This window comes from Castor canadensis, chromosome 9 (genome assembly GCF_047511655.1).
Source record: "Castor canadensis chromosome 9, mCasCan1.hap1v2, whole genome shotgun sequence".
NCBI lineage: Eukaryota > Metazoa > Chordata > Mammalia > Rodentia > Castoridae > Castor > Castor canadensis.
In genome coordinates, this window is record NC_133394.1 from 97,531,990 (window position 1) to 97,558,577 (window position 26,588).

Sequence of the window (26,588 nt, forward strand, 5' to 3'; positions counted from 1 at the left end):
TCTGCAAGAGAAAGAAATAGAAGGGAATACATAAAAGAAATGAAGAATTCAAATTATCCCTGCTTGCAGATAAGATCCTATACTTGAAAGACCCAAAAGACTCCACCAGACGACTCTTTGATCTGATAAACACTTCAATAAAGTAGAACACAAAATCAACATGCAAAAATCAGTAACTTTTCTATACACCAACAATGAATTTGATGAAAAAGAAGTCAGGAAAACCAATTCCATTCATTATAGCTTTTAAAAATAAATAAAAAGCGGACCAAAGATGTTAAAGATCTCTACAATGAAAACTATAAAACGTTGAAGAAATAAAGACACCAGAAGATGGGAAGACCTTCCTAGTTCATGGATTAACAGAATATTGTGAAAATGACTATATTACCAAAAGTGTTTTCCATCAAAATTCCAATAACTTTCTTCACAGAAGTAGGAAAAACAATATTAAAATTCATATGGAAACACAAAAGATTTTGAATAGCCAAAGCAGTCCTGAGCAAAGAGAGCAATGCTGGAAGTGTAACATTTGATTTTGAACTATATACTTCAGAACTGTTAAAACAAAACGTCATGGTACTGGCACAAAAACAAACACGGAGACCAATGGAAGAGAAGATCCAGCAATACACCCACATAGCTACCACAGCCTGATTCTTGTCAAAGGTGCCAGAAACATGCATTTTTTTAAAAAGACAACCTCTTTAACATACAGTGCTGGGAAAACTAGATATCCCTAGCTCTCACCCCATCCAAAAATCAATGCAAAATGGATCAAAGATCTTAATGCAGGACATGAAACTTTCAAACTCCTAAAGGAGAGTATAGGGAAAACACTTCATATGAACTGGATGCCAGTGGCTCATGCCTACAATCCTAGCTACCTAAGAGGCAAACAGTTTATGAGACCCTAACTTGAAATATTCAAAAAAGAGCTGGTGGAGTGGCTCAAGTGGTAGAGTGCCTGCCTAGTAAGTGTAAGCATGAAGTCCTGAGTTCAAGCTCCAATACCACCACTAAAAAAAAAATAACAAAAAAAATATAAGCATATAAAACAGCTTTCTGAATAAGACTCTAATAGCCCAGAAAACAGGAAAACTTGACAAACAGGATTGCATTAAAATAGTTTCTGCATAGCAAAAGAAACAACTAACAGAGTGAAGAGACAGGCTACAGAATGGCAGAAAATCTTTTGTCAGCTAATCATGCAACAGGGACTATCTAGAACATACAAAGAACTAAAAAAATTAAATACCAAAAGAACACATAATCCAATCAACAAATGAGCAAAGGAACTGAACAGATGTAATTATGGTCAATAAATACATGACAAAAAGTTCAACAGCCTTAGTCATAAAGGGAATGCAAATCAAAGCTGCACTGAAATTCCATCTCACCTAGTCAGAAAGTTTATCACTAAGAAAACAAACTACAATACTGGTGAGGATGTGGGAATAAAAGAACTTTGTATTTAGTTTTGGTGAGACTATAAAATAGTCCAGCAAATCAGTATGGAGGTTTCTCAAAAAATTCCACTGTACCACTTGTGGGTATAAATCCAAAAGAATAAAAATCAGTTTATCATACAGATGCTTGAATACCCATGTTCTATCACAGCACTATTTACAATAGCCAAATTATAGAATCAGCCTAGCTATTCATAAACAGATAAAAGGATAAAGAAAAAGTGACATATATACAAAATAGAGTATTACTCAGCCATAAAGAAGATTGAAATCATGTCGTTTGCAGGAAAATGGGTGGAAATGGAGAACATCAGGTTAATCAAAATAAGCCAGTCCCACAAAGAGAAAGTATCCTTGTTTCCTCTAATAAGTGGAATCTGGCAGGGAGAGGGAAAAGAACATGAAAATAAAGAATTATTAGAGGTGTAGAGGGTAACAGAGGGGTGAATATGATCAGAGTACATTATATGCATGTATGCAAATATCATAATGAAACCCATGTGCAGTATACGCTATAAAAATAAAATTTTTAAAAAGAAAATTAATTCATGTAATAAATGGGCAAGTCCTGCATAGACAGTTCACCCAAAACTACATGTACAGGTGGCAAGCAAGAATGCAAAAAGAATTAATATACGCTAATAAAAGTAAAATTTTAAAAAGAATGTGAAAAGATGTTCAATACCCCAAGTCATTAGGAAATTGCAATACCATTACAGACCTGCAGGAAGGGAGAAAAAAAGTGACACCACCAATGCTGAAAAGAATATGGAGCAACAGGTATTCAAAGACCAACCTGTTGAGACATTGGTAGTGGAGAAGACTGTAGTAGGGATACTAGGGTATGTGAATACTCTGTATTTTTTATTCATTTTTACTATAAGCCTAAAACTGCTCTAAAAATAGTCTATTTTTTAAAGTTGAAGATTAAAAAAAACAAGTTAAGACTGGTAAAATCCAGTTAATAATAAGCCAAAGCTAACTTGTTTTGATAACCTACAATGGTTAATGGAAACACAGGAATTCTGTAATATTTTTGCAATGTTCTAAGTCTAAAATTATTTCAAAATGAATTTTTTAGAGATTCATTTGTCAGATGAACAATATTATTTACCTTCACTGGGATTTGTAAACTTTTGGGTTTTTTTGGTGCTGCTAGAGCCTCAAAAAGCATGTGCTCTATCACCAAGCTATGGGCCCAGCCCTAAGATTTGTAAATATTTTTATGTTTTAATTTACCAAGAAACTTTCTGGAGATAATAAAATTTATATCCCTATTTTAAAAACACTTTAAGAACTCTGTTCTTTAAAATATGACAGACCTAAGTTTCATATACTGAGGTGGCTCAGTATATATAATGCTCTAAGTTTCCAGGATAACAGAATAGAAATTCTGGATAAGGAAAATAAGTCTTACACTATTAATTACTTTCTTAGAACAGTAAGCTGTAAAAATCAGTACATAAACTGATAGATGATAATATACAGGAAATGGAATCTAAGAAATTATGCAGACTACTAGGTTCAATTCTCATATGCCTACTTTTTAGTCATGACAAATAAATAAATTTTATTAATTTCTTTTCATTTCTACAGGCTAGAAGTCATTAAATTAAATGTTTCTGTTAAGTTTGAAACAGGTTCTTACTATGTTACTGTGTAGCGCAGACTGTCCTCCAACTCATATTCCTCCTGCCTCACACCTACCAAGTACAAACTAAACATTTTAAAGAGCACTGAAAATCACTGAATTTTTATAAGGCTCCATAATAAAGTCAATATAATTTACATAGATCACTTTTATATTTTTGTACTCATAATTTACTCAAAAGTAGAATACATTTTAAATCTAAAAAAAAAAAAGATGTAACCACTTCAATGAGTTTACCTCTACTGTAGTTCATGAAACTTAAACTTATTCATTGACAAATATTTGAGTAGGCAAATTAATTTATGTCAAACAAAAACCAAAAAGCTCAAAAATATAAAAGTTATAAACATTTATGATTAATTAATACAGATTTGAAATTAAGTCTTTTCAAGATCAGTGAATTTGGACTGGTTAACCCACCAACTTAGCATCATTGAATGAGAAAACAAAAACAAAATGTAGTATTTTAAAAGAAAAATTATAGCTTCAAAATAAATGTGACTCGTTTCAAATTACACAATTTTTCAAAATGTAAAATAGAAAGGTTAATTACATAGAAAAATAATGCACCCCTTAACTTTCAAAACTAGGATTAAAAAAAACCTCTTTAATTAAATACAGACCTAAAATTAATACATGCAGACTTTCACATAAGTAGTTTAGAGATAAGGTGCCTTATTATTGGAAGCTTTCAATCTCCCTTTATTTGTTATTTCTTAGTTCCACAACAAAAAAAGGTAAAGATTTCATGATGTATTATCTATAAAGCAAGGTCATTTTTATCAGTAATTTCTCTGGAAAGGCAAAAATCCCACAAAGCAAAGCAAACTTTGAAGTAAAGAGTGATCACAATATTCTCAAACTAGAAATGTGTGTTATTTTAAGTTTTAAAACAGCAGAATGCCTAATGACTCCAGACAGTGAAGAAAGCAGGGGGCAGAAAATTAAGAGGTGGGTCTACAGAGACAGAATTACTAAGAAAACAGTACACCTTGGCTTCGATTTCTTTATTTGAGTTCTCCACAAGTATAAAGGCAAAGAAAGGGTGCTTGTTCCCAGTGCAGGAACAATAGAAATTTAATAAATGGAAAAACTGATCATGGACTATGGTCCACTAACATGTTCCATAAAAACTCAAAACTGAGTGTGGTGGTTTATACCTGTAATCCCAACTACAAAGTTGGCAGATCAGAAATATAGTGGTTCAAGGCCAGCTCTGGCAGAAAAAAAAAAAGTTAATAAGAATCCATCTCAACTAATAAGGTAGGCATGATGGTGCACATCACACCATGTATGCAGGGGGCGTAAATAAGAAGGATCAAGGTGCAGATCAGCCTAGGCAAAAATGTGAGCCCCTATCCAAAAAAAAAAAAGAACTAAAAGCAAAAAGACTGGGGTGTGGCTCAAATGGTAGATCTCCAGCCTGGTAAACGAGAGGCGTGGAGTTCAAACCCCTGTACCACCAGAAAAAGAAAATGAAAAGACATTTAGGAAAAACTACTTCTGCCTCAAATGATTTAAGGAAAACCATAGTCCCAATACTGAGGGTTGGACTCAGGGCTTCATGCTTGCTAGGCAGGTACTCTACTGCGTAAGCCATGCCTCCAAGTCCAACAAATCTTTTAACTATAGCAAGAATATTCCCTTCTAAATAAAGGAGAACAATGGAGGGGATAAATTCAACTATAATATATGGTAAGAACTTTTGTAAATTTAACAATGTACCCCAGTACAATAAAAAAAATAAAAGAATATTCCTTTCTAAAACCAGTCTGAGAAGGGAAAAGCAGGTAGCTATTTTATGCTCCATGAGAGCAGAATCTTTATACTCATGTAATAACGTTTAGCTATCTTTTAGTAAACAATGATTCCTTCTTATTCTCCAAAATCCCATACAAAAGAAAGAAGTTGCACCTATATCACAGATGAAGAAACAAAGGTAGAGAAAAGATTAAATGTTTTATAAAATAGGTTATGACATTACCAAACTGGGAACAAAGTTGAACTTGCTCTTCTATGAATGTGTTACAAAAATATTAATCAATATAAATGAAGTGATTAAATACTAAACTTGGTCTTATCTTTAACGTAATTAGGGTGGAAGGAGAGGACCTTGATTAAAAATACTCAAAACTTCAGGGACTGGAAATTTAGCTCAGTGACAGAGTACTTGCTGAGAACACGATTCTGTGGGTTCTATCCCCAGAACCACCAAAGAGCAAAAAAAAAAAAAAAAAACCCACAATACTTATTCTAGGGATTCCTTATATTCCACTTTTCAACTTTAATAGGCACACTAATTTACACAGGACACATACCATTTACTATGCAACATTAAAGTTTCTAATTAAAAAATTGATCACCAGTAAGATGAGAAGCACCATGGGAAACTGTCAATGTGCTGAGGAGGATAAGAGTGGGGAAAGACAGGAGAAGGCTGTGTTTTTTACAATGTGGTTTAGCTATCTCCAGACTTAACTATTGAGAGAGGTAACGAAATAGGTCTAGTCAAAAAACAAAAACAAAGAAGGAAAGGAGAGGGAGAGAGAAAACTGGTCATGAAGTTTTACATAAGATTCATTCAAAAACAAAACACTGTTATCCTCAGAACAAAAATGGTTAAAAAGCTGAGTCTTCTAAAGATTCTTGTCTGAATATTGAGCTACGAAGATACACAAAGTTGAAGTAACTGGAAACATTTGGTTGCCTGCAGTCTTCAACAAGATCACAAAGTACTCAAAAATTCTTTGACCTGAGAGAAGGAAAAAAAAGTAATATAATTTGACTAATTTGAGACATCTAATATTCATCTTCATTTAAGAGTATATAATGATGGGGAAAGCTATGTAAGCTCTGAAAGAACCTAGCCAATAAAATAATGCCACAAAGCAAAACTCGTAATTCTTTATATATTCTAGACAACATAAAAATTCTCCTGAAAAGACAAAGACTACTGCCTTATAAACAAATCTAAAAAAAAAAAGGAAAGAAAGTCATCCGGCACTGGTGGCTCACGTCTGTAATCCTAGCTAATCAGGAGGCAAAGATCAGGCAGCCAGCCTGGGCAGATAGTTTGTGAGACACTATGTCGAAAAGGCCCATCACAAAACAGGGCCCCGCAGAGTTGGCTTAAGTAGTAGAGCACCTGCCTAGCAAGTCTGAGGCCTTGAGTTCAAACCCCAGAACCACCACCAAAAAAAATAAAATAAAAAGCTAAGTAAAGCATTATCAGTAAAAGTAAAAATAAGTAACGTAAAATGATTCACAGTCAAAACAAAGAACTGTTAGAAAAAATTAAAAAGTGGCTTTACATATTCAATTAAATTAATGGTTAGCTGTTAGTACAATGACTAACAATTTTTTACTTTAATATTACCATATGTGAATACTATCTTATGTATTTAACATCATTAATAGTAAGAAGAGGTCACTTGAATCATCTAAGTATACTTTACTTTTTTATTATCAGGGAAACAACCATATGCTGTAATGTAAAATGTTGAGACAAATTTTCAAGATATATCCCTTACAAATATCAAGTTTCTCTTACAGTAAACACCAGACATTTTGTGATAAGAGGGAAAAAAAACCCAAGTTTCTCTCAAAACTAAACAGCAAATAATTTTAGTTCTTAGATCAGTACCTCGATCACTAAGGTAATTAATGTACATATAAGGCCATTTGTTATACAATTCCCCCTACTGTTGTATCAAATGTTCTTCTACGGATTTTTCTCCCTTTTTTCTGTCCTTTTACCAGTAAGGCACTGCTCACTAAGAATATGTTTAACTCCCAATTCTCTGAGGGTTAAATTAACTTTGATTGAGATAATGACTCAATGATTAGGTAATGTCAAGTCAACCTTGACATAGCCCCAAATAAAACTTAAAATTAAAATCTCTTAATCTCACAAACTTCAGCTAAAAATGGTTAAGATCCATACTCTACAACTTTTAAGTATCTCCCATATTGAATGCAGTTGAAAAAGGATAAATTTTCTGAGTGCCAGTGGCTCAAGCCTGTAATCCTAGCTATTTGGGAAGCTGACAACGAGAGGATCCCAGTTCAGGGCCAGCCCCAGCAAATAGTTCTGGAGACCCCATCCCCAAACTAACCAGAGCAAACTGGAGTAGCAGCACGGCTCAAGTGGTACAGTACCTGCTTTGTAAGCAACAAAACCGTGAGTTCAAACCCCAGTCCCACCTCCCCCACAAAAAAAGATAAATTTAATCTTACAAGTTATTATTTTTTAAAAAAGGATTAAAAAAGAAACACCTATAGGGCCAGGCACGGTGGCACACCCCTGCAATCCCAGCTATGCAGGAGGTGTAGATAGAAAGAGCTTGGCCAGAGGCCAACCTCAGGCAAAAGTGAGATACTGTCTGAAAAATTAAATGGAAAGCATAAAAGCCTGGGCATCATGGCTCAAGTGGTAGAGCACTTGCCTAATAAGAACAAGACCCTGAGTTCAAATCCCAGTTAAATATGTGCTTCTAACTGTCTCTTAATGTGATTTTATATGAACTATTCTGTTAGAAAATTTTCTCAGTTAGTACAGTTTTAGAGGACAAAACAAACACTAGTTCTTGTCTAAACCTACCTTTCCAACCAGACTTTCATGTTTGTCTTTAAAGTCTTCATTAACATCCAATGTTAAGACCGGTACTTCTTGTAGATAATCAAAATTGGTTCTGTTTAAAAAGACACGAAATCAGAAAAACAATAAATAAAAATAAAAAACTAAAAATTCATTCTTGTATCATTAGTAAATCAAAACATCATTAATCATTTTACACTAAAGTCACCCTGAATAATAATACAACTTGTAGCCTGTTCTTTCACATATAGATTTACTACAAGTAAATAAAAAATCTCAGGTACAAAATATTAAAACTAGGGATTATGATATAATTCTCCTCAAAAACAACAAAAAAATATGATAAAGAAGAAATTTTTGCATTTTAAAGATGAGGAGGACTAGGGGTGTAGTTCAGTGGTAGAGTGCTTGCCTAACGTGCAAGTCAGTGGGCTCTATCCCCAGTGTCACCAAAAGGAGAGAGAGAGAGAGAGAGACAGAGACAGAGACAGAGAGACATGGGATGGCAAAATGGCTCAAGTGGTAAATGCCTACCTAATCAGCATGAGGCCCTGAGTTCAAACACCAGTAATGGCAAAAAAAAAAAAAGAGGGTGAGAGGAAAAAAGATGGCGAGAAATATTAAAACAGAGAAAGCTAGGTGCAAATGGCTCATAGCTATAATGCTAGCTACTTGGAAGACTGAGATAGGAAAGATCTCAGTTCAAGATCAGCCTGAGCAAAAAGTTAAGACACCCCTAACCCCCATCAACCAACAGCTGGGCACAGTGGGATGTGTGTCATCCCAAGCTATTCAGGAGGCTGATTGGGAGGATTGCGGTTCCAGGCCAGCCTGGGCAAAAAAAGTTCACAGGACCCCCACTTCAATACAGAAAAGCTGGGCACAGTGGTATATGCCTATCATCCCAGCTATGGAGAGGTGGAGTGAGAGTGTATTTAGGAGGATCTCAGTAGAAACTGACCTGAATAAAAAGGAGACCCTCTGTTCAAAATAATTAGAGTAAAAACAGCTGACAGAGTGATTCAAGTGGTAGAGCACCTACCTGCCTAGCAAGTTCAAACCCCATTAACACCAAAAAAAAAAAAAAAATGTTTTAAAAACCTCAAGGAAGTCATTCTGAAGCAGAGGCTATTAGGTTACACACTGTCCAAGAGCTGACTAATGAGAAAGTCTATGTTATTAACTCAACAACTACACTAAACTATATCCTAGATCACGATCTAAAAAACAAATTTGATTGGGCTGGGCATGTTGGCTCACACCTGTAATCCCAGCTACTCAGAAGGTGGAGATCAAGAGTTTGAGGCCAGCCTGTGCAGAAAAGCAAGCAAGACCCATCTCAACTAATAAGCTGGACATGGTGGCATGTAACCATAATCCCAGCTAACTGGGAGGAACAGGTAGGAGGATCACAGTCTGAGACCAGCCCCACGCAAAAATACAAGACCCTATCTGGAAAAATAACTTAAGCAAAAAGGGCTGGGAACATGGATCAAGTGATTAGTTCAAACCCTAATTTTACTCCCCTCTCCCCAAAAATTTTTGACATATAATAATCCCCCTTATCCATGAAGGACTTCCAGTAAATGCATGAAATCGTAGATGTAGCAAACTCTATAGATATTGTTTTTTCCTATATGTACATATACAAATTTAATGCCTTTTCCATCTTAAAAGTGCATTTTTTCCTTTCCTTATTAAACTGAAATTTTTCACTTAAATGAAGCATTTAATGGCTCTTTGGCATATCGAATCTGCCAGCATCATTCACCTCTCTTGCACTTTGGGGTCATTATTCAGTAAAATAAGGGTTGCACTACAATACTGTGACAGTTAATCTGATAACAGAAACAGCTACTATATATGATTATCAGGCATGTAATGTAGTGTATATAGCATGGACATCACAAAAAAGGAGTGATTCACATCCTGGACTGTACTTGGCAGGATGGGATGGACCAGGTTAGCACAAGATTTCATCATGTTAGTCAGAATGTTGGGAATTTTTTATTTATTTTGCAACAGGTTCTCACTATGTTATCCACATAGCTAGGACTACAGGTGCACCAGGCATATTGAACAATTAAAATTTTATGAAATGTTTATTTCTAAAATTTCACATTTAGTTTTTTCAGACTAACGGAAAGTGAAACTGCAGGTGGGGAGACTACATTATCATAAAATTATTTCTGAAATAGAGTAATGTACACAAGATAAAGATAAATGTGAATGTTATGCTGTCAATACCATTGGAAATAATGAGTTATAAAAATTTCAAGAGAATGGAATCTCACGGCATCAAGAGAATTAAAATCCACACCTAACTCTGGGAGAAACCAATAAATAAGTATCTAAATGCAAATATTTACATATTGCTACTCACACTTCCCAAATCTCAGGTTAAATTTTGGTAAAGATAATGAAAATGAATAGCAACCAAGAATAAGAAAGTCTTACTTCAGAGTTCTATGCAGGAGCCAGCTTTCATGTTTATAGTGAAGTTTCTCTAAATATTCAAGAGGAATCCCTTGCTCTTCATTTCTTCCTCGTAAATATATTCTACTTAGGCATTTCTTAAAGCAAGCAGTAAGAAAAAAAGACAAGAAATTCTTTTTAAATTTTTTTTTCATTTTTCTTAGCATATATTCATTGTACAGGGGAGATTTGTTGTGCCAATCCAAATAGTCTTACGTTGTACATTGGTTAGGTCACCCCCACCATCTCTCTCCACTCCCAGCAACCCCCTCCCCTGCGCCACTTAAAGCAACTGCAAGAGGTTTCATTGTTCTATTTCATATATGTATATGAAGCCCATCAACCACAGTCCCTCCCCCTTCCCCTTCCCGTAAATACTCCCCCCCACTATACCTATTTTACAGTCCTGTCTTTCATTTTTAATTACAAAGTCAATGTTCATAAGGGGTTCTCAATGTATCCCCACTGTGAGTATAGTTTACTTTAGTCAGTTCAACCCCTTCTGTTATTCTCCCTTACCCCTTCCCTTCCCTCCCTATTATTCAACAGCTTTCTTTTTTTTTTTTTCTTTTATTCATAGGTGCATACAATGTTTGGGTCATTTCTCCCCCCTTCCCCCCTTCCCCTCCCTTTCCCCAGCCCCCTCACTTACCACTCACTACCAGGCAGAAACTATTCTGCCCTCATCTCTAATTTTGTTGAAGAGAGAGTATAAGAAATAATAGGAAGGACCAAGGGTTTTTGCTAGTTGAGATAAGGATAGCTATACAGGGAGTTGACTTGCATTGATTTCCTGTGCATGTGTGTTACCTACTAAGTTAATTCTTCTTGAACTAACCTTTCTCTAGTTCCTGGTCCCCTTCTCCTATTGGCCTCAGTTGCTTTAAAGTATCTGCTTTAGTTTCTTTGCAGTGAGGGCAACAAATGCTAACTAGTTTTTTAGGTGTCTTACCTATCCTTGTACTTTCCTTGTGCGTTCTTGCTTTATCATGTGATCAAAGTCCAATCTCCTTGTTGTGTTTGCCCTTAATCTAATGTCCGCATATGAGGGAGAACATATGATTTTTGGTCTTTTGGGCCAGGCTAACTTCACTCAGAATGATGTTCTCCAGTTCCCATTTACTTGCAAATGATAACATTTCATTCTTTTTCATGGCTGCATAAAATTCCATTGTGTATAAATACCACATTTTCTTGATCCACTTGTCAGTAGTGGGGCATCTTGGCTGTTTCCATAACTTGGCTATTGTGAATATTGCTGCAATAAACATGGGTGTGCAGGTGCCTCTGGAGTAAACTATGTCACATTCTTTTGGGTATATCCCCAAGGGTGGTACTGCTGGATCATATGGCAGATCTATGATTAGATTTTTAAGAAGCCTCCAAATTTTTTTCCAGAGTGTATTCAACAGCTTTCAATACCTATCATTATGTCCTCTACCTGCAGACATAATGTATTTCAATATTGCTGACTTTCTATCATGCTTTTTTCCTTTCCCTCCTTCCCCAAGTTCCACAGAGTAGTTCCACTGTTACAAACATGTTTTACATGTAAGTTTGTATATGATCATGTTTGTTTTTGTATACACACTTATCTTTTGGATCTATGTTCCACATAAGAGAGAAAACATTTGATCTTTGTCTTTCTGAACCTAGGGTATTTCACTTAACATGATGCCCTCCAATTCTATCAATTTACCTTCAAACCACCACTTAAGTTTCTTTTTTTTTTTTTTGCAATACTAGAGCTTGAACTCAGGCCTCATGCATGCTAGGCAGGCACTCTACCACTTGAGCATTCCACCAACCCTCATTCTTCCTTATGACCGAATAAAGTTCCATTGGAGAGAGAGAGAGAGAGAGAGAGAGAGAGAGAGAGAGAGAGAGAGAGAGTGTGTGTGTGTGTGTGTGTGTGTGTGTATCAACATAAGAAATTGTTTTTATCTGCCATTAAAATTTTATTTTCTTTTCTAGTTATAATAGTCAAAATCTCTAGTCCTTCTAGAGAGTTGAAATAGTTCATTTGTTCCCTCTGTGCTTTTTTGGCCATTTGGTGTCTCTAAACTAAGCAGTACTTTCCAAAGTAAGTAAAAATAACTCTCGATTTTCAGTATCCACACATAAAATACAACTAATGTAAGTTTAGTTAAAAAAAAGTGGAGGGGATTCATTAAACACCTACTTAAAATTTTTAGAGGACAGCTAAAAGTATGCCAATAGATCAATCTTATGTGGTTAACCAAACTTGACTATGAAATGTCTGTGTTCGGTTCATTTAAAAACCATTAAAGGCAGTGGTTCTTAATGTGATGAAAGTTCTAGACTACCACAGACTAAAAGAATTTTGGGATGCTTTATATTTGCCCTATGCTTAAAGTAAAATGGCCCTGTGGCATTTGAGCACTTGAAACATGCCTAACGTCGTGACCAAGGAACTGAGTTCTTAAATTTTACATTAATTTCAGTAACTGTAAATTTAAATAACCACATTGGGCAGTGTGGCTCCAGATCATTTCCCTTGAAAATATACATTATATAAAATTCCACATAATTTATGAGATTTCACAGAACCTTGGAAATGAATTCACGTATCCAAAGATAAAAGAACCTCCAACCTTAGCTCAGTGGTAAAGGACTAGCCTAGCATGTAGAAGGCCCTACATCAATCCCCAGCACTGTAAAAGAAACAAAAAGAAAAAAGAATTTCCAACCTAAGTAACATGCATGAAGACTATGGCAGCATATAACTATGCTTTGAAGTCTATGACAAATTCTCTTTTCAATAATGAAATAATCCTTTAATCAAAAGACAACAATATTGATAAAATAACAGTTCTGTTTAGTTTTGAGACAGGGTCTTCCTGTGTAGCCCAGGCTGACTTGGAAATCACTACCCTGCCTCAGCTTCCCAAGTGCTGGGATTATAGGCATGTAACATCATGCCTGGCTTTGTGTTAGTCTTTGAGGTACTGACTATGAATGTTTCTAGCAGAATGAAATCATTAGTATTCTTTATGTTCTTTTTTAACATTTACATTTATTATTTTTTGTAATCAAAACAAGCAAATTTTTAAGCATAAAAGTGAACCTCAAAATTATTGCAACTGCTAAACCTTGGCTTACTTGACATTAGAAGAGGAACAAAATCATCCATTAAAAATCAGAAACCTGGTTTCTTTGAAAATTCTGCTTCAACAGCAATATAATACTCAAAATAATTTCAGGCAAAAGTTATGACAATTATATTCACAGTCTACCTTATGGCTTTCCAAAATAATAGAAATTAAAAAAGAAAAAGAAACAAACAATTGGAATGCATCAGAGCCAGAAAGCTTCCTACTAACTATAAAATCTTGCTATTTTGATTTGGTTTTTGGTTTTTTGTTCTGGTGGGACTGGGGTTTGAACTCAGGACTCTATAGCTTGTGCCATATCGTCAATTCATTTTTGCTCTGGTTATTTTGAAGATGGACTCTCATAAATTATTTGCTTGGGGCTGGCCTTGAACCTCGATCTTCCTGATCTCAGTCTCCCAAATAGATAGGATTATAGCATGAGTCACCAGTGCCCAGCTTACGTTAGTTTTATAAAAGGCATCCACTTAATTGTCCTGGGTACGTTACAAAATATAATATGAAAACAGGACTATTATAACTCATCATAAGGATGAGTTATTATATTATAACTCATCATCAGGAGCTCCCTAACTGATAATAGCAAGATCCTTTTAAGTCTCTTTCCAAGTGTAGCCACCACTACACATTCATTCCAACTCACCAACAGCCATAGAAGAAGATGCCATTTATTGAGCAAATATTTATTGAGCTCCTAAATGTACCTTGACTGTGTTCTAGGTACTGGAAATTCAACAATAATTAAAATATCCAAAATCCCACCTCATTAAACCTGTACTTTTGAAGTTATTGGAGCAAGTCCCTTTACTCTAACTCTGGTTGGTAGAAAGAACCTGTAAGCATTAGGAAAAAAATGAAAATGAAAAACAGAACTGAGGAAGAACAGAGAGAGAACTAAAAGAGCAACTAAACAGATTATAGCCACATTTAGGCTTCTAGTTTGCTAAGAAAATAGAAAGCTTCTATCTATACTGTTATGAATTTTGAGCTGGAGGAATGAACTTAAATTATATTACATCTCTCTGAAAAGATTTCTAAATACTACTTAAATTTGCAATGGAGCAAGCAAATTTTCATTGGGTCTCACCTCTGGAGAAGCTCGAAGATAAATGATTCCATCTAATTCAAGGCTTTGGCCAAATTGATTATTCATCCAGTCATGCCAGTCTTGATATACTGTCCACTCTGTTTCATTCATGCAGTCAGATTCATACAAATTAGATGCAAAAATATACCTGTAAAAGAGTCCTCATCAACACATTATGTCATTTCAATTAAAAAACTACAATGAAATGTGCACTAGAGGCTCATGTCTGTAATCCTAGCTACTTTGGAGGCTGAGATTAGGAGGGATGTGGTTCAAGGTCAGCCCAGGCACAGTTCATGACAACCCACTGCAAAATAACCAGAACAATATGGATTGGAGGCATGGCTCAATCACTAGAGCACCTGCTTTGCAAGCGCAAAGACCTGAGTTCAAACTCCATTCCACAAAACACATTAAAAAAAAAAGACAAAAAAATAGGAAAGGAGAATTGATCTATTAAATAGACATGAAACAGTTTCCTAAATCCTGTGGCAGATACTGCCTCAGACAGCAGATTTAAAAAACAGGAGTTTCCAATGAAAGGAAATAGGTTCTTGGCCATTGGTTCTCAAAATATTGTGAATTCCCTGAGATCCTTCCAGAAGTTCTGTGAGAAGCCAGATTACCTGATACACTATTACATTTAAACCAAAGAACATATCATAACTGATTGAATATGGAAGCATAAATGAAAATCTAGCTATCTTCTACTAAGTCAGACATTAAAGAACTCTGCCACAATGAAAAGCAGTGTTACTCTTCTCTAATTTTTGTTTTGAAAAAATGTTAACTTTTTATCAAAAGTATGTTCTCTGTTAATATGAAATGGGTTAAGTCAATTTTTTATATTTCTAAATCTTAACTTCTGGGAACATAATCTTCAACAATGGAAAAGGGTCCTGAGACCAAAAAGTTTGAAAACCTCTATTCTGAGATAACTTTGGAGGTCAAAAGAATCCTGGCACAAAAAGGGCAATTCTAAGACACCACAGAAATTATTAATTTTTATCTCTTTCTCCAGATGAGAGACTAGAATATAGACCCAGCTTTAACTACAGCAGATGAGAAATTTTAAAAGGGTTAAAAGGAGAAAAAATAAAGCTTTTCTGCAAATTTGAATTATATGGCCACCTTATTCTCTATGGTTTCCATGGGAACTAGAGATTATAAACGTTAGAACTTCCCACTGCCATTAGTACCAGAATGCTGAGGGTATTAAACGTCATTTTCTATCACACACCTCCAACTCAGTCTCTAATTTGATTACCAGCAAACTGGGGGGAAAAAAGTCTAGTTGTAAGCCAAGACTCCAAACAGCCAAGTACAAGCCATTTATATACCTGTCACTATACACAGATCGTTCAAAAAATAACACAGGTTCCTCTGCATCTTTGAGCTTGCCATTGAGAGAGGCAAGCTGAGCTCGTATCCGACTGAGACAGGCATATGATTGGAAGGTAAAAGACCATCGTTCGGGTTTCTCATACATCATTTGAAGAACATTCCCACCACTTTTCTGGGACGTTGTCAGTTCCTATTTTGAAATTGCAAAAAGAAAAAAAAAACGAAGCTAATTATCAGTAGGGCTATTTAAACTTTTTAAAGGCTTAAAAGAGAAATTATATAAATAAATGCATCAATATTAGCAAAACCAAGATAATTAAGTCCCCTTCCTCCTACTCTTTCCCATGATATATTTTCAGTTACCTGAGGTCTAAAAGAATCTTCTGACCTTTCTCACAAGAGGTCACAAATAACCTATGAAAGAAATTATCAGTTTATCCAAAAACGGGACTTTTTAAAAACCTGAATTGTCAATATTTAAAAGTTAAATAAATATTTGTATATTTTCTTTATAAAAGATTTTTTTTAAATAGTAATACTGTGCTATTATTTCCTCTTGAAAAAAATCAGTAATAGCCACATCACACATGCCTCCAACAGGTGGGATATAATATGTAGCACACTATTCCTTGATGACTCTCTAACAGACCTGATTTAAAGATGCTCCTTGATTTCAATGGGGTTGTGTCCTGGTAGGTCAATCCTAAATTGAAAATGCACCAAAGACACCTAACCTACCAAACATCATAGCTTAGCAACACAGTACACTGTAGACGATGAGTTGTGTAGCCTCATAATCATGGCTGGCCAGGAGCTGTGGCTCACTGCTGCAGCACAAAACAGCATTGCAGGAAAATATTAAAAATAAAAAATCAAAGTACGTTTTCTACTGAATATGCCTTATTTTCATAACATCACGAAGTTGGAAATTATAAATCGAATCATCATAAATTGGGGTAAGTAGAGGATGACTGTATTTATGTAGCTGGCTGGCCCCTTTAAGCATTTGAGTTTGTAAAACTCATCTTTTAATACGACAGAATAGATTCTCAAAACTTTATAATTCAATACTGTTGAGAAAAATGCAATTGTAAAAAAAATTAGGTAGAAATTCTGTAACCGTACATCTAAATTGGAAATAGCAGCTAGAACTCATGAATTATTTTTCTTTCTATAAAATAGTTTTCATAGCTCTCTCCACCAAAAGGCCTATAAAAAATGACAAGCCTGTAGGAAGAAGCATAAAAACCACCAAGATTCAGATCTCCACAATTTCTCGCTGAAAGATTCTGTGCCAGATTACAAGTCTGGAAAAGGAAATGTTCAAAATGAGTTCCAATAAACTACCCAAGGACTGGGTAAAGAGCAAAGGAGCCAACAAAAAGCAGTTTCCTCTGGTCAAATATAGGACAGTTTGAATATCCAAAACAAATGGAAGGTTAAAAATCCATGAGTTCATTGCATTTTAAAAACACCTAGTCATCATCTTTGGAAATTGCTATGGCATCAATGAATCATTATGGAAATTTGTAGATAAGAAGAAAAAATATGCATCAAGCATTTTATTCTAGCCTTTTCTTTAGAAATGCTTTGTAAGTAATGATGTAGTAGTGGAGAAAAAATGTCTTTTTTTTTTTTTTTTTTTTTTTTTACTGAACTCCTGCTAATAAATTTAGAATACTTGAGAGAAATATCTTTTATAATAGCAAATGATGTATTAGAGTCAAGCAACAATTAGCAATAGATGCTAAAAACCACTAGAGAAAAATGATAGGGAATTTTTTTTCTTTCTCCCCTTTTTCTTTTTGAGACAATTGCCCAGGCTGGCCTTGAAATCTTAGGCTCAGGCAAGCCTCCAGCATCAGCTTCCCAAGGATGAATTAGGCTCATACCTTAAAGGACTGATGTTAAAATTCAACACCACAAAGGACATCCCTCTGATGTAATGGCAAACAAAAATACACATCACAACAAAGAAATCTTGCCAAAAAGGATGAGAACAAATCTAATCAAACCTATAAATTTACAGGAAATTCAGAGAAGTGAGAAACATGTTAAATTTTACCACCAAAGATATACTCAGCCAAAACCAAAGTGAGGCAAATTATATAGAACAAATGGCCCAATTTCTTCAACAATAAGTAGGAAAGAAAAAAAAAAAGGAGGCATCCAATAGATTAAAGTTTAAAAGATCAAAATGCAATGTGTGAACCTTGCTTGGCTCCTGATTTCAAGTACTGCAATATACTCTTTGAGACAATGGGGGCAAAAACCTGACTAGATATGATGATATGGAACTGAAGACTCTGGGGAAGTGCATCTATATTAAAGATCCTGCAGGCTGCTTGACCTTGGTTGGCTGCAAACACTGTGGCTGGAGAGATGGAATGTTGTAGGTCTAGAGCCAAAATTATCTTGGGTTATCTTAGTCCCTTTGTTAGCCATTTATTTTCCTTTTCCCCACTGATAGTTTTCATTGAGTGTTTCAGCAGGTGTATAGGTTAGAGGGTTGGCTGGGAGACGATCTGCTCCCCAGGGTGGTGTTGGAAGCTCAAATTAGAAACTGCTCATTAGTTTCTGGTTGTAAAATTACACTGGGGAGATGAGTTGTAATTAATAAACAGTTACTTATAGAGTAAGCATGTAAGAGGTAGTGTGAAGGGGGAGAAATGACCCAAACATTGTATGCACATATGAATAAAATAAAATAAATTAAATTTAAAAAAAAAAACAGCCTTTAAAAAAAAAAAGAGGTAGTTGAAGATCAAGATTACTAATCTCTGATACTTTGAATTATAGTATTTAGACAAAACTTTCTCTGATGAAAACCTGACTTTTCCTATGGTCCACGGCAAGGAAATATGTTTCTACCTGTAAATTGACCCTGACTTTTGATGTCCTTGCTCTACTCTACCATGGTTGAGAAACATCTCATTGGGTTAATGGAAGAGAGAGAAACATAGTCTGGAGATAGAAACAGTACTCCAGAGACAAGCACTAAATGAGACATATTTCTTTTAAGTAATACTTGGAAAGAAACCAAAGGAAAACAGTAGCTTGGTAAATTGTTTCCTTTGAGACAGTCTCTTGCCTTCATCCATGAAGGGGTGGTTATGCTTCAGAGACTGTAGATTTGCTTTTCCATTTGCAATTTCATCTTTTCTCTTGGAAATACATCCCTCTCCCAGAGAGATGCAGCAAGCAATTTCCAGAATGGGCATTACGTAGGTCAGACAGCCTGGAAACTGAAGTTATATGTAATGAGATCTCTTCTGAGTCCCTGCTGCAGGAGGGCATTACTTGCAGCTCCTTAGCATTTGCCGTGGAGTGACTAGGCTGTTTCTCTTCTCAAGTAACCTGTGCCAACACAAGGAATCCAGCCAGCTGCTGTTGCTACCCAGAGACAGTATATATGGAGGACCATGTACTTCAGTTTCAGAGGTATCATCAGTCCTTCAGGACAGGAAGGAATGGTGGAGCAGCAAAGTTCACAAAAGAATTCAGCTTCATAACTAAATTATAATTATTTGAAATAAACCTACAAAATAAAAGTTGATAATCATGTGTGTGGTAAGTTTAAAGATCATCTTTGCCAGAGAAGGAGAGGGGGCTTAGAGAGCAAACTACATAATCTTTCAAAGTAGTTTGCCTCTTATTTTGCCAAAATTGGTGGTAACCTATCCCTAGCATAGCAACATTTCATCCACTAGGTGGCAAGTGAAAAAATAAACAGCTAAAACAAAACAAAATAGTCTAAGCATGCAGGTGCACATTTGGTTACTAAAAGATATATAAGAGGTACGAATAGCCCAACTCTTCTATTCTACAACTGCCAAGAAGTATAACCAAATGGACAACATCCAAAGTAGAACTGAAAGTAGACCTGAAAACGATCTACTTCTCACTATAAGACAGTATTCTAAGAAAGCTAAGATTTGGAGAGTGGGTGATTCACATTATAACCTCAAGGAATGAACTCAGAGAAGAGCTCCAAGGTAAATAAATCCCCTCTTTTTTTTTGTTCTGGTGGCGCTAGGGATGAAACCCAGGGCCTTACATTTGCTAGAGCTATATCCCCAGTCCTTGAAATTCTACTTCTTTAAAAAAAAAAAAAAAATCCTCACTTTTTGAGTTTAGTGGAGATCCAAGAAAAACAAAACAAAACAAAGATACAGGCAAGCCACCCACCTAATCCCTCATATTCTACAACCTTACCCCCCAAATGTTCTTTCCATATTGTCTGAAACTGCCTGGAAGACAGGAGACTGCAGCTCCCAAAACACAAAAAATATTAAAGCTATCTTCCAAGAATATGCATTAAATTTCAACAAAGGTAATTAAATTATAACATCATAAAGACATGACTAGATTAAAGTGAACTGTATGATGAAAGAATGTGTTACTTATAATAATAATATCATCTTATGCTAATTATATAAAAACCATGTTGGCATTCTGACTCTATACCTATATGTCCCAGCTCACAAACATGAGTTATCAGATTCATGAAGCTGTAAAATTTTTAAATGAAGACAAATGTATCAATGTCCAATGACATCAGTCATTATTATAATCTTACTAATCCCTCTAGACCCTAATTGTAAGATTAACAGAAAGCGTTCTGGTTACTAGCTGTCTTCCAAAGTATTATTAATACAAAGTTTTTCAACCTCTCTTCTAATACTCCCAACACTAATGGTGATTTATTAGCCCTTAGTTCTAGCTACTCTGAGGACTAGGGTTTACTTAACTGGGCCCCAGGCCTAAAGCTAACTATGCTTGGCAAATAGGAGGTGTGTAAGAAAATAGTTTTAGTTATTCAAAATTATATAACCAGGGTGGCAGTGTGGCTCCAGTGATAAGAGTGCTTGTCTAGCAAGTGCAAGGCCCTGAATTCAATCCACAATACCACAAAAGTAAATACATAAATAAATACCCTATATCCTCAAAGTCTACAGAGTATCTTGTTATTTCTGTATTCCCAAAAATTCTCACATCAGTAGCTATACTTTTAAAAAATAGATTTTTTTTAATCTTCTGTCCTCCTGAGGAAACAAAGTAGTTTCTAAGACAAATTTTCATTTTTAAAGATTTCTTCTTTACTTCTTTCAATTCTCACTTCTTTAGAAATGAAAATCCTAGCAATCACTCCCAAATCACAACCAAAAATTCTGCTATAAAAAAGTGAAATTTACCTCTTTTATTCCCTTATTTGTAATACAGTATGGACAGCATGGGAAAATGAAACTTGTATCTAGAGTGAAAGATGGAATAGCACAAAGAAATGAAAGATAAATGGTTTTCTCTATGACAAAAGGCTAGAAAGATTAACTAGTAAAATTCAGTTATTGGTGCCTATCTAGCAAGTGTGAAAATGTGAGGCCGTGAGTTCAAACCCAAATACAGCAAAAAAAAAAAAAAAAAAAACCTTCAGTTATTGGATAGGTTTTTTTTTTTTTTTTTTTGGAGGGGGGGTGTGCTTGTTTTTTTGTTTGCTCATTTTCAAACAAAATATAAAAAGCAACTCAAGAAATTTAATCCACAATTAGATTTTTAAAACTTGCTAATTCTTTAAATTTTTTAAAAACCCTTTTACCTTTACTTAAATACAACTGTGCATAAATCTTACATGCATAGCTCAAACATTTTTAACACCTACATAACTACCACCCAGATGAAGATATGAACTTTTTTTTTGTGTGGTGCTGGGGAAAGAACCCAGGTCCTTGCACATGTTAGGCAAGTGTTCTACCACTGAGCTACATCCCCAGCCCACTTAAAGCTAGATTTAAAAGTTTTATCAGAAAAGAAAAAAAAAGGGTGGTCAAGTGGCTCAAGTGATAAGAGTGCCTGCCTAGCAAATGTGAAACCTGAGTTCAGACACCAATACCACAAAAAAAAATAAATAAACAAAATAAAAAATAGAAAAGAAAAAGAAAAAAAAAGCCAAGAGACTAAACATACTGCTTCTCTAACTCAAAATGCTTTATTTTATTCATTTAAATTTTATTTCCATACCTCAAATTCATCTTGTGTACTCTGAACATTGCACCATCTGGCAACAGGTTCAGGAACCACTTTCCAATCCTCACAGCCTTTTTTAAGGATGTTCACAAATGTTGACTTTCCTGCAGCTGTTGTAAAAGGAACAGTAAAACTGAAGAAGGATGCTCGTCAGAAAATAACGTCAAGTAGCCCATCAGCCTTTACAAGATTTATAACAGTCAGCAATGTCAGAGATAAAGAAGCCCCAGTTTCAATTTCCTAAACTTTCTCTTCACATTTTTTTTAAAAATGAAAACTGAAAGGATCCCTGTCCACTTCTGTTGAGCACATTTGTTTGTTATTTTTAGCTTGACAAAACCATGGAACAGAGGTATTAAAAACGTCATGAAATTTTAGACAACATGTTACGACAGGGAAAAAAAAATCCTATTCCTAGATTCACTTTCCTTATGCAATTAGAGAGAGAAGCTTCTGGGAAGCTATTGAGGCTATTTCCCCTCTGAACTAGTTGTGAAACTTTCAGCAAGTCCCTGACCCTCTCTGAGCCCGTTTCCTCATAATTCAAGGAAGATAATAGTACTCTCCTCATGAAAAGTGTCGTGATAACCAATAAATTCATTTCAGTCACTCCAAACTCTTGCATTTTCAAAATTTTCCTCTCATCTAAGTCTATGATCTCAGATGACAAAGAAGCTCAGTTCTTTTCTACCTAAAAATCAACTGAGAAGCAGAGTATGGTAGTACATCCCTGCGATCCCAGCACGTGGAAGGCTGAGGCAGCCTGAGCCACATAGTGAGACTCTGTCTCAACCAAAAGAATGGCCAGGTATGACTGTGCATGAGTGTAATCCCAGCTACTCAGGAGGTGGAGGTCTACAGGATCAAAATTCCAGGTCAGTCAGTCAAAAAGTTAGTGGGATTCCATCTCAACCAATAAACTGGGCATGGTGGTACACGCCTGTCACCCCAGCTAAGTCGGAGGCATAAACAGGAGGATGGAGATCCAGGCTGACCCAGGCAAAAGTATCAGTCACTATCCCAAAACTAACCAAGCAAAAAAGGGATACAGGGCATTACTTAAATGGCAGATCTCCTGCCTAGGAAGTGCGAGGTCGTGCACTCAGATCCCAGTACTGTCAAGAAAAAAAATAACAATAATAATAAATAAGACCAATTAAAAAATAAACAACCACAAAATCAACAAAGACAAATCCAATGCTTAATTTCAGAATAGGAAATAATATGATTATTACTGTCTGCCACTAATAAGCAATATGGCTAACAGAAATCATAAAACATTTTGCAAACCACTTCCTACAAGCAATAGCCATGCACTCTCCCCTTCATATTCATAGTACTGTGCATTCTACCAGACCCTTTAAAAAAATGTACTTTACTTTTCCCTGGTCATTCATTAGTTTCTGAGATATTTGGCAGGGAGGGGGAAAGAAATAGTTCATGTGTAATCAGGACATACTATGTTCACTATTTAATAATTACCCAGGAATATATTACATCTAACAGTAGGGGCAGTCTTTACCTAGCATCTAATAAGGTGTAGCAATACTGCTAATGATCACCACACCCTTTCTATCTGAAGTCACCAAATGTTACATTGGCATCACTGTTCAGCATGATGTTCATATTCTCTCCCCTCTCCACAGATGAACATAAAATAACTTCGAAATATATGCAAGCAAAGCTTCCTCTTCCTTATAAAATGGACCTAAGAAGAACTTGCAGAACTACAGTCAAACTTTCACATTATATAGGGCAAGAGAAAATTAAAAAATGGAACAGCTTTAAAGGATCACACAGAGCAAAAGGAAGGGGGGGGGGTTAATAAAAAGGTGACACAGAAAGAACAGCAGAGAAACAAAACACAAAAGCTGTGTTATCTTAAGAAAAGAGGAGGAAAATTTTTAAGGATAAACTGGGTGACTATAAGATTTAGTTGTAGGGGAAAATACTGGTGACCAAAATTTTGTCCAAAGAACAAGCTTAGATACTAGACCATCAGGCATTTAGAAGCATGGTTTAAAATGATCACCAAACATTCAATGACCTACAAGGAAGACAGAAAAGAGAACATGATGTTCACAAAATTAGGACACCAGCTAGAGTTGGAAGTACTTCAGGCTAGCACATTAAGCCTTCTTCTGATACTGTGTATAAGTAGAAAAAAGCTCAGATGGTCCTATTTTAATTTTTTGAGTAATAGCTACATATAGTTCAAGTAGAGTAACAATCGTTGTAGTTCCCAATTGGACTAATATCTAGCTCAACTGTTGAGGAGTAAGTGAAAGCTAGAAAATAAGCCAACTGACAAGTTAGTGTTCTATGAAGGTGAAAGAGAACAAGAACCACAGATACTCTTAAAAATCCTGGGAACTAAGCTGGGTACCACTGGTACATGCCTTTAATCCTAGCAGTCTCAGGAAACAGAGATCAGGAGGATCGAGGTTCAAAGCCAGCCAAGGCAAGTAGTTCACAAGACCCCAGTCTTGAAAATACACAACACAAAAAACAGCTGGCAGAGTGCCTCAAGTGGTAGAGCGCTTGCGTAGCAAGTGTGAAGCCTTGAGTTCAAACCCCAAATACTGCCAGAATAAATAAATAAATAAATGAAAAAGTTCTGGGAACTAAGAATTCCTAGTGCCACAGGCATCATGATACTAAAAAGTCATTCTGAGCAGTCTCTATACAAATCTAACGTAAGGAGTTACTTTAGTAACATGATACATGAGTATAAAATTAAAGTTCTACAAAGAATAAAGGAATTGCAAAACAGTCTTCTACATAAATTAACAATTTGTACATTGATAGTTTAGTTGTACCTGGCAAATAAGGTGGAGAGGACATGAACAACCATGAAACAATAATAAATAGTATCTACCAAAGCCTGTGTGAGGAAGACAATACATGGTGAGGAACACCATCTAGACTTTTCATGAGAAGCCAAAAATCTGTATGTTTATGGGAAATCCCCAAAAATTTAAATACTAGTAACTAATTTTTTTCCTCTAAATCTGTGCATGCCAATAGTGTGCAGGTCATCGGTTTTGTAGCTCCTTTCAGTACAGGGAAGTCAGTGAGGAACTTAAGAGATAACCAACTGTATTTGCATGTACAAAGACCGCTCTGGAGTAGTTACGAGAAACTGAAATCTAACTAGACTTGAGAAAAGAAAAAGAAATCCTTTGTAGTATTTGATCCGAGGGGTTGTCCATTCAAATTTACTTCTTTTTAAACTTCTTTCTCCTATGTTTACATATGGTCTTCTATCTACTAAGAGACTGTGAGGAAACATTCATTCTCAAAGAACTAAGAGGAAATTAGCTGCCTTGATTAATGGGAGAAATAAAATAAGCCCTCTGAGGGTGTGTTCAGCTTTGTTCCATTCTTTTGAGCACTTAAATCATCTGCTTCTCTTGCCTCTTTGTTTTTGTTTTTTCGGTATTGGAGTCTGAACTCAGGGCCTCACACATGCTAGGCAGGCACTCTACCACTTGCCTTGTCTTTTTTAAAATGAATGTGTTTAAAAATTAAAACATTTGCTATATGCATGAATGGCCAGTACTCAACCTGCAGCCCACAAAACAAAGTCTATCAAAACAGGAAGTGACAGTAGTAGGTTTCCTGTGTTAGGAAATACAAAACTGGAAATTCATGTGACCTTGAAAAATGGTATGCATGATGTAGTTTTACAACCAATTACGGTTAATTGCAGAAATACCAGTGGTCTTTGACTCATAACCCAGTGTTTACTTGAATGTAATACAGCTCCATGCTATTAAGATTTCTAAAAACCTCTTTTCTTGTACTCAAATGGTAACACTATTCTTTTTGTTGTTTTTTCTTTTTTGGTTCTTTTTAACAGTATTCTCAACAATTGCTTAAAACTAGAAACAACCCAAATATCCGTAACTGGGAAACAGATAAATTATGGTATATTCATGCAATGGAATACACCCCAGCAATAACTGTATTACAATTCGTATTACAGAAGTAAGTAATATGAATGAATCTCAAAAGCATTGTGCTCAGTGAGAGAAACAAGACACAAAAAGCTACGCTACGATTCTATTCACATGACATTCTGGAAAAGGCAAAGCTTTCAGGGATAAAAGAAAACCCGGGTCAGTGGCTGCCAGGGGACAGGAAGGGGAAGGCTGACTACAAAGATGCACAAAGGAACTTTGGGGGTCATGGAGAAGAGCTCTAGCTTCATGTGGTGAGCCAGCATGTCTGTGCAACCTCACTGAAGAGTACACCCAAAAAGGCTAAATTTCACTTACCTAAATTACGTCTCAAGAAAGCTGGCATTCCCACATACACATAACCTCACTACAATAAAAACGCTTCGTTTCTCAATTCCCAACAAAAGGGGTGCGATGGCCACGCGCGGCTCCCCGGCCCCAACCTGGCGCCCCGCACCCAACGCGGGGAGGGCGGGGAGGCTGCGGGGAAAGCTCGGGGTGAGCTCGGCTGTGGACCCAGCGTGTACCCCCGGGGCTCCTTACCGATGTTCCCCTCGATGGAGACTTTCTTGATGCGGGTCCCCTCCGAGCTGGTCGCGGGAGACGGGCAGATTCTCTTGGGCGGGGTGGCCATTCCTCGTCCCACGTCGCGCCGCGCGGGCTGGGAGCAGAGCACAGGCGCGCGCGGACTCGCGCCGCGGAACTCGCCCGGACCTGCCCCTCGGAAGCTCGCGCGCCGGCGGGACCCGAGGTTTAACTTTGGCGCGCAGAGGCCGCGGCCGACGGAGGCGGCACTGCGGCGCGGCCCTGCCCAACCCCACAGTGACCCGCCCCGGCCCTCGGCC

The 26,588-nt window shown here is 36.2% G+C and overlaps 1 protein-coding gene across 4 annotated transcripts in view; it reads right to left on the reverse strand.

Annotated features, from left to right (window-relative positions):
• Dck (deoxycytidine kinase) overlaps positions 1-26,581 on the reverse strand; it is a 38,658-nt gene extending 12,077 nt beyond the window's left edge. Inside the window, exons 1-7 of one of the 4 annotated variants that reach the window (XM_074042043.1) lie at positions 26,287-26,572; positions 21,776-21,891; positions 15,754-15,947; positions 14,414-14,561; positions 10,175-10,290; positions 7,721-7,811; positions 1,719-1,846 (exon numbers count right to left, since the gene is read on the reverse strand). In XM_074042043.1, the coding sequence (XP_073898144.1) occupies positions 1,719-1,846; positions 7,721-7,811; positions 10,175-10,290; positions 14,414-14,561; positions 15,754-15,947; positions 21,776-21,891; positions 26,287-26,377 (884 nt within the window). In that variant the 5' untranslated portion in view covers positions 26,378-26,572. Of the gene's footprint in view, positions 1-1,718; positions 1,847-3,707; positions 5,873-7,720; positions 7,812-10,174; positions 10,291-14,413; positions 14,562-15,753; positions 15,948-21,775; positions 21,915-26,286 lie in introns of those variants that run through there. The other 3 variants (XM_020154697.2, XM_020154696.2, XM_074042044.1) reach the window with 3 other exon arrangements.
• Between the last annotated feature and the right edge of the window lie 7 nt (positions 26,582-26,588).